Source organism: Oculina patagonica, chromosome 7, assembly GCF_052425735.1.
Source record: "Oculina patagonica isolate OP01 chromosome 7, crgOcupat, whole genome shotgun sequence".
Lineage (NCBI taxonomy): Eukaryota > Metazoa > Cnidaria > Anthozoa > Scleractinia > Oculinidae > Oculina > Oculina patagonica.
In genome coordinates this window covers 22,680,781-22,697,055 of record NC_135764.1, presented here as the reverse complement: position 1 = coordinate 22,697,055, position 16,275 = coordinate 22,680,781, and the positions used below count along the sequence as shown (strand labels likewise).

Sequence of the window (16,275 nt, the reverse complement as noted above, 5' to 3'; positions counted from 1 at the left end):
CCAGGCTAAACAATTCCCCATAAACTTTTTTCTGAAACAATTAAGAAGACATACAGAAATGCGAAGTAAAAATAACCGTCTATCCGAAATAGGAATTGTTCTATAGATAGTGTTCTATACTATACCATTCGAAAATTAACAAGGGTCCACTAAAACTTCCCGCCATAGCTAAAACATAAATCTGAACTTCCGTAAACTGGATCTAAGACTGCACAAGAGTAATAATCAATAAGGAACAACTTCTCCTCGTCCAGGAATAGAACAATGTTGACCCCCTTAAAATCCTTCAATATTCAGTTCGAGCGACTTGAGGCATGGAATAAAGATCCAACCCAAATGGAAATACAGTAAACAGAAAAACACCTAAACTAAGCATCACCTAACGAAAAGCAAGCGAAAACCTAACAATATAAATGTGCGATGATCAGGGTGTGAATAGCTATATAGGTGATAGGTAATAGCCACTTGGACCAAACAAAACCATAAATACTCCCTTTTAGAATAGGGCAAAGTGATATTCCAGTTTACGCACTAAATCCTTGTTCATAAAAAATGTTTATCTCTTCTTCCATAGGGTTAATTCGAAACACTAAAGGGTAAACCATATAAGAAGGAGCCTTAACTTCTGCCAACCCGGTAAAATGTAAAGGCACTAAATAGCTTATCTACAAATACAGAATGATGCAAAGATGACACATAGCTTTTGAAAAATTTCTGAGGGAATCTTCTTGAAAGGAAGACGAAAACCATCTAAAACAACTGATACAATAATCTCTGAGACGCCTAAAAATAACAGAAATGAATATTTCTTCCCAGACTGCCCTTTAATAACTTGCAACACACCTGGTCTAGTAGAAACTTCACGCTCATATCTGATTTTTGTGTTACCTCATTCAATTCGTCAAACAGATCGACATTACCAATATCATTTCGATGCCCCATCATTGCGTACTCCTAATGCCGGCGGGCTTAGTGGAAGCGGCGCTGCTCCAGTAATTAATGGGAAGTTCAACTACTTTAGTTTTACTGCAGTCTGCAAAAGTTTCCGAACCTACAGTCCTTAGCCCACTGTCCGCTGTTTGAAATAAAAACTAACACCTGCAACACATTCTGTTCGGACAAAAAAACATGTATAAAATTGACAAGCAATCAATAAGACAAGATAACAAAAACGAAATGGGCGGGCGGGCGGGCGGGTTTTACAACTTCAATGTCAGCATGGAATGCGAAAGCGAGAGGACTGAACAACTCTGAACAGTCTATAAATACCTTATCAAACCAATCAGAGATACCCAAGGGACACGCCCAAGCGGCGTGTCATACACAGCGAAATAAATAACCAAAAACCTGTTAATGAACTGTATTGACTGCATACCAGTAGAAAATACATTTACGTTCTAATTCGCTACGCTCAAACGAACGTAAATTATTTTCTTCTTCAATACTGCAAAAAATACACACCAAGGGAATGATGGTTGGATGCTCAGGTAATCCAACCTACGCGAGACATCACAAAGTAAAAAATATAAGATCTTACCGCGAGAAGGCTAAATTGCTAGTTGGTTAGAACCTCTTGAGAATACTGCGAAATTAGCGTCCGAATCCGCCTTCTTCTTTTCGGCTGACAGTCAATTCTCTTTGCATCTTCTGACAAGCAAGCTCGTCCGACTCGTACACATGTAGAGCCGACCACTCGTCTTTGCTTCTATCCGCGAGATTTATCGCCTTCTGCCGCGTCGTTGTGAGCTGTCCTCCTTCCGTTACCAGCTTGCAGACTTCTGACGGCTTATCCAGGCTGATCTCTAGCTGAGCGAACGTTCAACTCAAACAGCTTATAATTACTATAAATTTAAACTACAATGCTTCAATGTCGATTTTCGACTTTCCTCCGAATTCTAATTGACTATCCGAACTAGGACGACAGGTAATTCTTGAACAGCGAGGACACTTAATTGACTAACTCTGGATTTGAAGACTCTTGCTGCAACCATAGGATTACTCAAAACTTCGGGTTTTACAACTTCAATGTCAGCATGGAATGCGAAAGCGAGAGGACTGAACAACTCTGAACAGTCTATAAATACCTTATCAAACCAATCAGAGATACCCAAGGGACACGCTCAAGCGGCGTGTCATACACAGCGAAATAAATAACCAAAAACCTGTTAATGAACTGTATTGACTGCATACCAGTAGAAAATACATTTTGCGATAGCGTGTTTTCTCGCCACCATGATGTGCCCTCTACTCGAGTCGTTTCTCGTTGGTTTTTTTGGACCTTCCTTGTTTTTTTACTTTCTTTCTTCATTACACTGATGAGTTTCTTGGCATAAGGAAACTTCTTTAACAGGTTGATGTGCGCTGTTGTAAACCTGTCTGAAGCGAACTGAGGTTCCACGTACAGCGCAGTGATTCTTCTTCTTCTAAATAGGCGAGCTTATCGCCTTCGAAAAGGAATGCAGCTCTATTTGCCTGAAATGAACTTTTTACTGTTTGGCACACTCCGTATTTCTTACTCTTTAGTAAATTATTCGCTTTGTTCAGTTTGACAGCCTCTCTATCTTATTTAGCGCCAATCGCATTTGCTCTTGTTCAAGCAGGTAGTTTCTGAACCCAGATTACTAAGACTTGTGACGAAACGCAGACTCGTAAATCTGTTGGGAAATGCTGTTAAAATACTCCACTTTCGTGGAGTGTGGGTTTGGCAGTAGTTTATTTTTGCAAGGGCTCCATGTCTGTTAACTGAATATGTGTGCAACGACATCGAGGGGGGGGGGGGGGATCGAGAAAGTTATCGATAGTAATGAAGGGGATCACTTCAATGAAATAACATTTAAAGGGGGGATCTCAAAAATTTCACCATGTTTAGCTCTAAAACCTCCGCTCCCCCCAGGTGATAAATAATGACCGGTCCCTTGTGTTGTTTGCGTTTGTTTGCCCAGATAATATGAGTGGTTTTTGTATTACAGCGTGCTTCAGTGGACAGCATGTTTATTTTAACTACCAAATTGTTAAGTCGACTTAACTTTTATTTAAAGTTTATTTTTAAAAGTTTACAATAAAGTTGGTACATGTTTCCTCCGGTCATGTTTCCTTGAAGCAACTGACTATTTGTAGGAAAAGTTCAGCACAGATTCCCAGCTCTGAAGGTACTTATTTTTCCACAGGATAACCAGGTCGATGATAGCAGAGGATCACAGTATTCCTACACAGATTTATCTTATACACAATTATTGTCTTTCGTATATTCTTCTTCCTCAAAGTCTTCATCTCGACCCGCATCTTCCTCGTCGTCTGGTCGAGTATTCGGTTCTTCAGCAAGAAATGATCGAACGTTACCTCTGAAAGCTGCTTTCCAGGTATTTATTTTTTCTATTCTTTTCTTCTTAGCTGATTTTCTACTTTTAAAAGATTTTAGTTTGGGATTTCTTTTCGTTCAAAGTTAATAATTGCATCACAGAACATAATAGTATATCGTGATATGCCGGCTCCTTTAAATCTCACGTTTCTGCCATACTAGGTCACGCCTATGTAGCCGCTACTAGTACTGTCACGCTAAAGTCACGTATATAACGTTTTCATTCACCAGGCGCAGTACAAGTCTCACTTCTGTGCCGCCGCCTCCTCCACTTCTAACACGTGGGACGCGAGCAGTCATCACAGCACTGCTAAACCTCCTGACAGACCTAAAGTAACAAAACCACCTGTCAAAAAATCCCGCTGGGACCCAGCCTAGTAACAAAGCACGTGCTACCCTCAAGAGCGGCCACGCCCTAAACATCTATTACTTTCTTATGGCATTGATAGTAATTGCCTTCGTTTAATCTTGAAGCAGTGTTGAGACGATTAAGGACTTAAAGATGTGTATTGGAATATCAAGGAGTATCGCTGTTTGAAAGCGTCGATCGTAAGTTTAAGAGGAAAAGTTTTCGCGCAATGTATATAACAGCTATATCATGAAAACAAAATCGTGTTGTGAACATGCCGGGTCGCTATTGCAACGAACAGCTCAATTCACACTGATATTCATTCATACTCAAAATAGTAACTTGGCTTCTAACAAAGAAATATAGCCGAAAGCAAAACGCAACACATTTTGAGTAAATTCCAACCACTGAGAGGTCGTTGCGGGTACAAAGGAGCGGCGAGGTTGAAGGCTGACATTTCTCGAATTTTGAAGCCAGGTTGGCAAGTTAGAAACAATGTGTTAAATGCAATGCAATGCAAAGCCAAAACACGGCAATACATGTATTTGTATGTAACAAAACCACATCAGTATAAAACTCTTTCCTTAACTTCTTAACCTTTGAGGTGTAAAGATGAGCGATTTCTCATTGAATGTAAGGCGGACAGGCAAAGATGTAACCAAGAAAGCCAGTTGTAAAGTTAAAATCGAAATAACCTGACTGGGCAAACCTTAACTTCCCCGGAGGAAAGCGCGGGAAACGCTGACGCGCAAGTCACATTCTTTGCTCTGATTGGTTGGTTCGTGCGTGTGTATATCTTTCACGAACCGATCATTATTGGTCAAAAACAACGGTTTAGCGATAAGCAGTTTATCCAGTGACAAACTGTTAATAAAGCAGAATTGTAAAGAAAAGGAAAATTAAAAGAAGTGGAAATTTGTATCAGCATTCTTTTTGTTCATTTATTCTATTTCTCTTCTTTCCATTCATCCCATATGTTGTAATTGATCTAATACTGACACTGTAAAGAATATTTTACATTGATTCCCTGCTGAAGGTTAGGATAAATACCGCGACACCTGCCAGGGTTATGTAAGGAGGTGAAAGAAAGCTTTATTTTAGTGGGTCCCAGCATATAGAGTGTTGCTCGCGGACCACTTCCTTAATCTGTTAGTATATCTGAGGAAAACTCTTTGGGGCTGGCTGCCTGTGATGGACTAGCATCCTATTCAATGGAGGGGGTAGCGATACTCATTAGTCAACTCATGCTATGGAATTTAGAGTTCACGTTGAGTGCCAGTGTGATTAGCCAGACGGACGATGCAGTTCACACCAAGGCGACAGAACTTACGTTACTTCCCTGCCCCCTCCCCCCCCCCCCCCGCTCCCTAATAAAATAATAACTCTGTAAACTGAAAAAAGACTTTTATCTGGACAAATTTATTGTTGTAAATCATGCAATTGGTAATTTCTCTGTTTGATCGTTTATTTCCACATCAACTGAATTCAACTCTAAAAAACAATGAATTGAAAACGATAATTAAAATACAAAACTTACCTCCACAGCACCTGATGAGGCACAACGTGTCAGTAACATCGCACTTCAAGTATTAAAACATTGAAAGGGCATCCGCCAACTCTGTAGTCAACAATGGCATGGATTATATCATTGATATCTTCGGCCGTCGAAATGGCAGAGACAATTATTTCTTTTAACGTGTTTTATGAGATCATTTGATAGATTCATGTGTAAGAATATTTTCACTTCATAAAATGAAAAAAAAATGAAAAATGCGCCTGATGGTGGTATAATGTTTCCATACGTTTCGGGGCTACTGCCCCTTCTTCAGTGGAAAATGTGAAATGCCATCTCACAACGTGATGGCATTTCACATTTTCCACTGAAGAAGGGGCAGTAGCCCCGAAACGTATGGAAACATAATACTATCATCAGGCGCATTTTTCATTTTAATTATCGTTTTCAATTCACTAGTTATATGCGCTACACAGTCACACGAAATTTCTTTAGAGATTTCTATGTTACTATTTCTAAAAAACAATGCTATGTAACGTATGGACAAAACAGAAATTCTGGAAGCTAACAAAGGCAAACTCTGGTTTTCGAGTGTAATTTCAATGATTTCAATACACTGTTATCATAGGCGTACGGGCAATTTTTTGCCAGGGTGGCGGTGATCTATTTGCCCAAAAAATTCTCGCAAGTTGCTCAAATTTTTGCGAAACAGTCGAAAAGAAACGAGGGTCATACACTGGTCATACGATGCATTAATATAGGCCTGCATATGAAGTGAAAATATTCTTACACATGAATCTATCAAATGATCTCATAAAACACGTTAAAAGAAATAATTGTCTCTGCCATTTCGACGGCCGAAGATATCAATGATATAATCCATGCCATTGTTGACTACAGAGTTGGCGGATGCCCTTTCAATGTTTTAATACTTGAAGTGCGATGTTACTGACACGTTGTGCCTCATCAGGTGCTTTGGAGGTAAGTTTTCAATCTTCGCAACGCACTGAATGATCGTTCTGCAGAACACGACTATAGCAGGTATCACTGCAACTATTCTCATATATAAAGAGTAAAGACGTTGAACACACCCACCAATCTGTGTTTTAAACTCGGTTTTCCTACTACATGATTTTGAGGAAAAAATACCCAAATTGCTCATTTCCACCTATTAGATCAGATTACACAAATCAATATGACTTATATACAAAAATTGGAAAAAAAAGATCGAATGGAACGGAGACCAACTAAAATAAGCCAAATTAAAATAGAACGAGCCTATAATCCAATAAAATGCGGAACAGATTCACGACAGATTAATTTAATAACTTGAAGCGAAAGTAACGTGATTACATCAAGGTAGCCTGGGTACCAATCGCTTTCTTTCAGAGGAGCGCGAAAGGCGAGGTGAAAACCCGCGCTCTCGAAAAGATAAGAGGATGGTACCCAAGCTATCAGCTATAAGAAGAGATATCAATAATGGTCACTACTCAGGGACGGTAGAACATTTTTCCAATCAGGGGGGGGGGGGGGGAAAGACGGGTGACTAGCGACTTGAAGTGGGAGGGGGCTTAGGAGACTCTTCTCTTTGTAATTAAGACTTTGTTTTTTCGTAAAATTTGAGAGGCTAAAGCGTCCCCCCCCCCCCCCAGCCTCCCCGGCTCCGCCGTCCCTGATACTATAAATTATTCTGCTACTCTTAAGAAAGAACCATTCTTAATAAGAGCTTAAAAAACTCATTAATAATTCATAAAGAAAATACAAAGGAAATTAATGTTTAATGAGTGTCTTTATATCTGATAAAGACAGGGCTAAACTTTACGTCCAATTTTCTAGGTCAAAATAACCCCAAATGTAAATATTAGTGCAAGAATGAGTTGATCTACATCAGAAGAGTTTTAAGCCGTTCAATAAATTCGCAGTTCGTGTTTTATCAAGTTTTTAAACTTGATAAAACACTGCTGCTCATTTATTAAACATTACATAATTTCATATCGCCAACGATTGCAATGGAAACTGTTCTCACAAAAAATATAGAAACACAAGAATAAGCAATATCAGAGTTCCAAACAACACATGGGTGCGTCGGGATAAAATTCATTTATTTATAATTAAGTGACAATCTAACGTGCGTTCTGATTGGTTAAAACAGCGTGCTTTAAGCACGCTGCTTACGAGTGCTTTCGCCATCTTTTACCGTTTGCGTGCGCGTGCAGCTTGTGGATCATTTCAAATCTCGCTGTTTTAGCAAATCAAGGGGAATTTTCAATGTTTGAGTGGTTCAGCTCATCTATCAAAAATAAATGAAAAGACCAGAATCAAGAAGTAGGCGGCCCTTCGGCTCATGTTTCACCCTACACTTCTTTCGTGCTCTCGTCACTTCTTTGCGTGCTTTAAAACAGAACAAAGCACGGCCAAGGTTTTTTTATTTGTTAAATAATTAAGCCTTTTTTATGCGCTAAGCGATAAATTTCGCAAGAAACTTCCGAAATGTACAGATCCTTCATTTTTGGTACTCAGTCGTGGGCTATCGATTTGAACACTCGAAGATAAATTTCATATCTCCGCGCAACCATGTATTGTCCTCTATATATTCACGAAAGTAAACAAAAGTAAGGTAATTTAACTGGATAATAATTCATGATCTTTCCTCTTTTTACTTTCATGAACATCCGATTTTATACCGACGGACGCATGTGTTTTCGGAAATCCGACATCGCTTATTCCGTTTTACGTTATCCAAATTAATTAAACAACTAATAATTGTTTGTGATCAACGAATTATTGAAAGCTGTGACGAGCGAAGATCAGTGACTTGTTGGTATTTACGTCACTAACAGGATTAAACCTGTTACTGGTTCTCTTTCTACGATGACGGCCTCATTTTCATTTCAGTAAATTTGAGTGAAAGAGAACTTCTGAAGTGCCGCCACCCGACACCTCGCCAATCATTATTGTCTCCCAGGTATTGTCCGTTTAGATTGGAGTAGTGGCAATTGTCGTACCACCAGGCGCCTTTGTTGTGTGTAGCAGCACAGTGCTTGTTCCATCTGTCATTATCTCTATCTTTTGTGCTAAACGCCATGTTATTATGATATGCTAACGAATCTCCCGCTGTACCTGAATATGAACCCACTTCAAGTCGATACTGCGCCTGCTCATCACCAATGTTGAACGTGCCATATTTGGCATACGCTTTACCTCCGTTCCAGTCCTCCAGCTCCACTCGTAGAGAGCTCGGCCTAGAGGCCGTCAGTCGGTGGATCTTGTCGTTTCCTAACCAGAACTCAGCAGTCAGATGACCAAAGCCTGCTTTGTAGTCGTTCCATCCCCGATAGAAGTCTACCGAGCCATCCTGTCTTCGCTGAAACACTGTCCAGCCTCCACCGTCAGTGCGCATGTCACAGTAGACAGTAAAGTGTCCTCTACCGTCTGGGTTGACAGAGTACAATCCACTTTGAGTGTGGCCTGATTTGAGCAGATCGGAACAATCTGATAAAAGATGAAAGCTTAAATTTTAGTCGCTTTTCGTTATTTCAAAATTGTTCGTATTCTAGGAAAAAGACCTTGAAGTCAGTTAATGTTTGTTGAGGTAAATTAAAATACTTGTAACGCTTTTGAAAAATGATGTTTATTTTAACCGCAACTCTGTACTATGTAAAGGTTTCCCTATCTATTTATTTATATTATTATACTAATTGGCAGTCAAAGTGAAGGGTTTCATTCCGGGATATGCGTATTTGCAGCCCAAGCCTAGAATCCTAGACCACGCTGTCGAACGCTACTTCAAAACTACATCAAAAATAATATTTAAAGATACGACCGGGCAATGCTAAGTATCGCTTCTGTCTCAGTTGGGATTTGAAAGCAACCTAACTCTCTCTTTGCAAATCACTTTACACACAACTTACCGGTACCGGGTTTTGTATCAACAACACTTATTGTCTCAACTGGAAACACTCCTGCACTTGTAGCCACGCAAACATAGATCCCAGCATCTTCTTCTCTAACATCGCTTATGATAAGCGCCTCGTTTGTCCTGTGACTCCTCCCCACGGGCAGTGCTGCTCCTTGTCTTTTCCAGCTGATGACTGGTTGTGGATCACCGGTAGCGCTGCAGTTTAACGTCAAAGACTCGCCAGAAAGCGCAAAGACCTTTCCAGGTGGCCTAATGGTAAACACGGGAAGTGAAATCACAACCAGTAGAGTTTTCCTTTCAACATTTCCTAAAAGGTTGGCTGCTGAACAGAAGTATGTGTCAGAGTCAACTTTACGGACATCCGAAATTTGTAAGACACTGTTGTTATACTGCGCCCTCCCCTGTGGTAACTGACCAGACGACTTCCTCCAGGTGACCACTGGCGCCGGGTATCCGGTCACGTGACAGGTTGGTAGAGTGACGTTACTCCCTTTAATGACGTAAGAAGGTCCCGGATGAATAGAAACACGAGGATGAACTGCAAAAAGTGAATATATCGTTTAGTCAGTTTAATCTCATTAAGATTTTCTTATGTTTAGTAAAGTAACTAGTTTTACTTTAAATCAAAAAGCAAAATAACCGTACTAATTGTTTTATATTACCGGCTGTATTGTGCAGTATACGGTCCTCATTTCGTGCACTTGACTTCCAATGTTTTCCTTTCTTCATACATTTTATCAAGAGAAAATAATTAACCTCGTTTCTTCGGTTTGTACTTCAAAATACTTGTTTTTACTGGTTGGTTTATACCACGCTTTGCGCATGGGCCATAGGAGAGAAAACCGGGCTTACACGGGCAATTTTTATGTGACGGCTTTCATGTGACAAATATATTTGATCGTGTAGGTGACACAACAATTATTTGTCAGCAGTTCAAAGTTTAGTGCACCAGTAATGACCTTGAACAGCAGAGATACGCGCGCACAGTGCCCCGTGGATGATTGGGAGATTGGGGAACAGATATGCTGACGCAATATTTGTCACATTTTATGTGACGAGTCGTCTACACGAGCAATTTTCTTATGTGACAACTTTTATTTGTCAACAAATATATTTGTCATATATATTTCTCATCTTCACGAGCAAATAAAAATTGTCACATAAAAATTGCTCGTGTAGACTAGGCTTAAAATGGTGTAAACTAAAATGAAAGGGAGAATTACTAAGTACTATTGAAGCACTTTACCCATAGCATCCAAAGGAAGCATTCTCATAGTGACGCTTCTGAAAATACCTGGTTTACTTTAAGAGGAACTTTTAAGTACACCGTCCTATAACAAGGCGAGAGGTATTTATTTCTGTCGCATCAAAATGTTTTTATAATCGTTGATTTGTCTACATTAAGGTTAGTTAAAGTCAAATAGGAAGAGCACTCATTATAAAAATAAAACGCCCCTTAAAAGTTACAAAAGAGATATAAAAATTCACGCCATTCCCGGAATAGCTAATCGTGCTTTGAACAACTGCGGCCACGTATGGAGCTATCACGAGTTATAAAAAATACTCGTCAAAGTTTTAGAGGAACTAGAATAGAAGCTATCTGCTAAGCATTCCATTCTTAATTCTATGACTCGATAGAAACACAACTAATGTTTTCTGTTGTCAGGTTCCAACTTTATGTAGCCTTGGAATTGGAAGCTTGCTCCATAAAAACAGTGTCGTGGAACAACAAGATTCATCTGAAAGCTTACTTTTGTATTTTAAATTACCAGAATCTTACCATTTACTTCTAATCGCACCACTTCCCGCGAATTCCCCAGGATGTTTGTTGCTGAACACTGATACTCGCCCGAGTCATTTCCGGTCACCTTCTTTAACTGCAACTTTCCTCCTGAAACCGCTGACTGAATGATTTCTGACTGATTGTTCAGATTACTCCACACAACTGCAGGCTCAGGATTACCGCTGGCTGAACACTGAAACGAGGCTGATCCACCTTCGTTCACTGTCAACGTCACAGGAGAAACAACAACAGCAGGAGATGTAATCGATTCACCAGGTTCTCCTTTATTTCCCGGCATGCCTTCGGGTCCTTTGTCTCCTTTCGCACCTTTGGTTCCAGTCTCTCCCTTTAGTCCAGCAGGTCCCATAGTGCCTTGCTTGCCGCTCTTTCCTGGCGATCCTATAATGCCTTTATCTCCCTTGTTTCCAGTTTTTCCTTTCTGTCCCCTTCGTCCCCGGGCTCCTTTGTGCCCTCTTGGTCCTGGTGGACCGGGAGGGCCTGGGGGACCTGACGAACACGTGACACCCTTTGACTGGCACAGATGCAGTCTCAACTCTGATAAATGTTTGTTGATTTTCAGCATTGTTTCCGTTGTGTCTTTTGCTTCTGTCGTGTTCTTAGTTGAGTCAACTTGTCGGCTGTGTCTATGGAGTTTACTGGATTCCATTCCTACGAGAAAAATGAAAACGTGTTTGAAAAGAACAGTTTTCTACTTATAAAGGCGGTAGAAAAAGCAATTTAATTTAGAGGTTATCGTCTTCAAAAAGCTTAACTCGTCATTATATTTAAGGAGGCTCGATGTTGTTTTTTAGCCTTAGGGTGGTCGTTTTTAGGAAGCGAATGTTCGATTTTTGCCAAAATACACCATAATTATCAAATATGACCAAAGTTTAATTTTTTACTGGTCACTTTGTCACAAAGGTTACCATAGCAACGATTGTCGTTTTCTTCTGTTTTCAAACTAGCTTGATTTTCTCGAAATCTAGATTGACTCTTGGTGTTTATTTTTCGATATATTAAAGTATAGCGAATTGACTACCCGTAGACAAAATTTTAGAAAAATCTGTAAAAGCGTTTCAGAGTAAATCAGGAATGATTTTTTTTGTAACTTCATGCAGTTTCCTACAATCGGCAGTCGATATATTTTAACAAATTAAAGCAAAAACTCTCGCTTTTAATTAATGGTCTTTGATGGTTTAAGTATTTATATTTCATTTTGAATAACTGCGCTCAATATACTACGGAACAATTAAAGAGCGCCTCGCCTATTTCACATTAATACTCTCTTAGTTCCTTGCCCCCCTAATAAGAGATTTTTTTGAAAACTTCATTTTTCATTTAAAAAACGGTCTTACAGATTTTCTAAAATTTCGTCAACAGTTTGTCCTGGACTAACTGTGTCCATCTATTAAACTTTAACATAACAAAAAAAAAAAGAATACTAAGAGTCAATCTAGATTTCGAAAAAATCAGGCTTGTTTGAAAACAAAAGAAAACGACAATCATTGCTATGGTAACCTTTGTGAATAAACGACTATTAAAAAATTAAACTTTGGTCACATTTCATCATTATGATGTATTTTGGCAAAAATCAAAGATTGGCATCCTAGATAATTTTTATTTTTAAAACAACCACCCTAGGGCAGAGAAACTACATCGAGCCTCCTTAATGTAAATTCCTTAGGCTTTGGTAAGAAGAAAGACATATATGTTCTTTTTAGTTCTAACATCTCTGCAGGAATCCTTGCTCCAGGCGAGAATTTATTGCTCTTTAAGTCAGCTCACGACATGACTGAGTCGAAAATAATTGACATTTTATTAGCTGTTATCTCTATCGTTCGACACTAAAATAACAATTGGACTTCTCATGCTCAGTAGACAACATTTTGATGTAAAAACTGTCACAACCAACTGTAATTTTGAAAGAACTGAACAAATGAACTGAAAAAGCTTGTTCATTATCATTATACTAGCCAAAGTTCAAGGAAGATTCCGGGTCGAATTATTTTCTTGTGAAATTGTCCGCGTTGGACTGAAGAAAACGTGACCTGCTAACCTTTGGTTTTCTTTGAGGCTGAACAACACAAACAAAACAAGCAAAAACATGTTCTTTGGTTATTTCTTTTACCACCAGTATTTTCATTTCGACAGAACGTTTATGCTGATCAGTTGAATTGTATGATTGTAACAACTTGTAAACTCTGGCTTGTACTCAGTAAGACAAACTTACCAGTCAGATTCTTGATTATGTCTGGATCATTTGACGGCGGCTTGGCCTCCGCATCGCTTTCAAGAGCGTTTATTCTTTTCTTGTGCTCGTGTAACTCAAGCTCGACTCTTACAAAACCGGCGCAGTAGAACACAATGGACAAAACAGAAATTATGGAAGCAAATGAAGGCATAGTTTGCTTTTGAACAGCCATGATTATGGTGATGTTTAAGCAATCCGCAATTCTACAACGCAGTGCAATAAGTACTGCTTCAGCTTGTTACGTGATACCGAGATCACGAGTTTGGGTAATTTGCCAAACTGTCTGCTATTCATGTCATGCAAGACAAGGTTCAAATTATTTTTTTCTTCCTACTTGTCAGTTGAAGTGGTCCTGTTATCGGCTCGGATAAAGATAGGTCCGCTAGGCGTACATGTATAGACAAGTTACAAGCCCCGCAAACAACTTGATCGATCACGCGACAACCGTAGAATGCACAATCAATATCCGCTCATATATTAAGATTCTTTTTGGAACGACAGCAGTGCAAAATGCATTTTCAGGGATTTTGTTGGTTTAACGGCCATTGGCTCCTTAAAGTAAGACAAAAACTGCACGGGACCGGAAACGATAATGTTGCTATTCGTAGGATCTGCTGAGAGGACAAATCAGCAATAAAATGAAATAACAAACAACACTGCAAGCAATAATAATAATAATAATAATAATAATAATAATAATAATAATAATAATAATAATAATAATAATAATAATTATAATAAAACTTTATTTAAACTCGAATTTAGAGTAGCTTGACAAGCTAATATTTCCGAGAACGAAATATTTGATAACAAAAGATTAAAATAAAAATTGTCATTTACATGCTTCATGAATTGGCTTTTCTGATGTGCCTTTTGAAGTCTGATAAGTTAACAGCCTTATAAAATTGGGAAGAACAAGCAAGCAAGGCTGAAAAGTAAACTTTGCGAGACACCAACACAACTAGAACCGATACAGCAGGATTGCAACCGTGGACAGCTGTTTCGCTTTTGTTGGAGCTCTTCAGCACGGTGTAGAAAATCTAAATAACGCCAGCTCAAAGACCGAAAGCAAATACATTGCCCAATAACACTTACACTGTATCAAGTTCCGTACTTTGAACTCACTTGCCCCCCTAATCACATGTTGCCACATCACGTTTCACGGGGGACAAGAAATTAAAAGTGTCACGATGGAGTCCCACAAAACAAAATAACTTAAATGTGGTTGCCGTTATACCATCAGCAGGATCTAGCAACAATTCGTGGATAGTTTTCGCCGATGGATTTTTATTTGTGAAGAAGCGGGCCTTCAAACAAAAATACCCCATCATGTTTGACTACATTTAGTGCGTTTCTTTTCTGGTTTTGTTTCGTCTCTCAATAAAGTCTTTTATCCTTAAAAATAATAATTAAAAAAAATAATTCACGATGCTCGTTTTTGAATGGGCGCGGGGATAAAATGAAGTGGTGAACAATAAAAATGATAGAGTGTTTCTGTCCCGGGACTATTAGTATGACAGTTGCCCCTTGGATGATTGATGTTCTTAAAACCAACATATTAGCCATTGAATTACGGTTCTCGGGCTACTATTTGTTAACAACTAAATTTCCGCGGGGCAACTATTAACCGATAGTTCCTTGACAGAAACACTATATTGTTTAAATAACTAACATTGTTGTAATATCTACATGTTACATCAGAAAAGGTCGACTTGGGTGAATATGGCTTCTTTGGGTGTTCGGAAAAAATCACAGACTTGAAAATATGTAATACAATGAGACAAAATTCTAGTTTTTTTTATTTTTTTAAGCTTCTTATATTGTTTTATATTTAAGTTGCATTAGTCCAGTTTTACTCTTCGTAGAGCACGTTTGTTCTTTAAAGAAATTGTTTGTGGTTATAATGTTTCCCATCTTAGCTTGTATTGTTTTCCTATTTTACTCCAACAGTGAATATTTCACCGGATATGATACAGTGGCAAACAAAACTTGATCACTAAGGGCTGCATTGTGGAGTACGACAGATAAAAATGACCAATTAAAGTGCTCGTAATGATGTCTGAAGAAGACACTGCAACAAGATACCACCGGTAACAACTAATATTGTACTAATCTCGGCCTAGCCTGTATACAGCCGTCCCGACGGGGGAGCGGGACGGCTGTACACAGGTTAATCTCGGCCAATCTTAATAGGATAGACCTGGCCTAGCTACGTCGCAGACATAATCTAACCCCGGCTAGTAAGAGATTTAGGGCTTTCCACAAGTTGCTCGAGATTTCCCAAAAAGTTGCCCGTAATTTCTCAAAAAGTTGCTCAAAAGTTGCTCTAAAAATCCAAAAAAGTTGCTACTGATAATAAAAGTTGCTCGAAAGTTGCTCCAAAAAATCCAAAACGCTGCTTCTAATCAAGAGAATTTCTCTAAATATATGCTAATTTCCCTTTGAAGGTAAGATTTCGAAACAGTTTTATGCAATTTTACAGCAAAATGAGTGTCTAAATAACATATTAAGGGGAAAATTTGTTTAATAACAAGGATTCCCTTATGTTAACTGAGAAACGTCGTGGAAATATCAATGACGTCATGTTTGCCGACGAGTTTTTGTAATGTTTTAATTAATGCAACATGAGCCGAAAGTTGAAATGTCTTCAGATGTTCCTCGAAAGTCCTCGGCAAACTTCGTAAATCTTCGGAAACGATCGTATTGCCTTTGAACAACACTCGGATAATTTTCGGAGATCTTCGGTCTGGAAATTGCTCAAAATTCAACAAGTTGCTCGAGAGGAAAAAAGTTGCTCGAAGGAGAAAAAGTTGCTCGAATCATGAAAAGTTGCCAAAAAGTTGCCGAGCAACTTGTGGAAAGCCCTAAAGAGATTTAGTTTCTTTAGCGGCGCAGGCTAGAAATACAGGGCGGGATCGAGCCCAGGGGGGGGGGGGGGGGTACTCCGGGATCCAAGTGACGGGGATGTGCGATTGGGGTCGTAATTTTCGATTCCGGGATTTTTTTGGGTGACTTGATTTAAATAGGGGATTTTTTGGGTATTAAAATCAAACTAAAGTGCCTTGGCGCGGCCTTGGAAATTTAGGGGTAATTTGACTAGGG

At 39.1% G+C, this 16,275-nt stretch overlaps 1 protein-coding gene across 1 annotated transcript in view; it reads right to left on the bottom strand.

The window, feature by feature from the left end:
- LOC144659672 (uncharacterized) overlaps positions 1-13,390 on the bottom strand; it is a 40,142-nt gene extending 26,752 nt beyond the window's left edge. Inside the window, exons 1-4 of the mRNA XM_078520162.1 lie at positions 13,153-13,390; positions 10,920-11,591; positions 9,132-9,677; positions 5,565-8,712 (exon numbers count right to left, since the gene is read on the bottom strand). Of these exons, the coding sequence (XP_078376288.1) occupies positions 8,087-8,712; positions 9,132-9,677; positions 10,920-11,591; positions 13,153-13,345 (2,037 nt within the window). The 5' untranslated portion in view covers positions 13,346-13,390 and the 3' untranslated portion in view covers positions 5,565-8,086. The remainder of the gene's footprint in view (positions 1-5,564; positions 8,713-9,131; positions 9,678-10,919; positions 11,592-13,152) is intronic.
- Between the last annotated feature and the right edge of the window lie 2,885 nt (positions 13,391-16,275).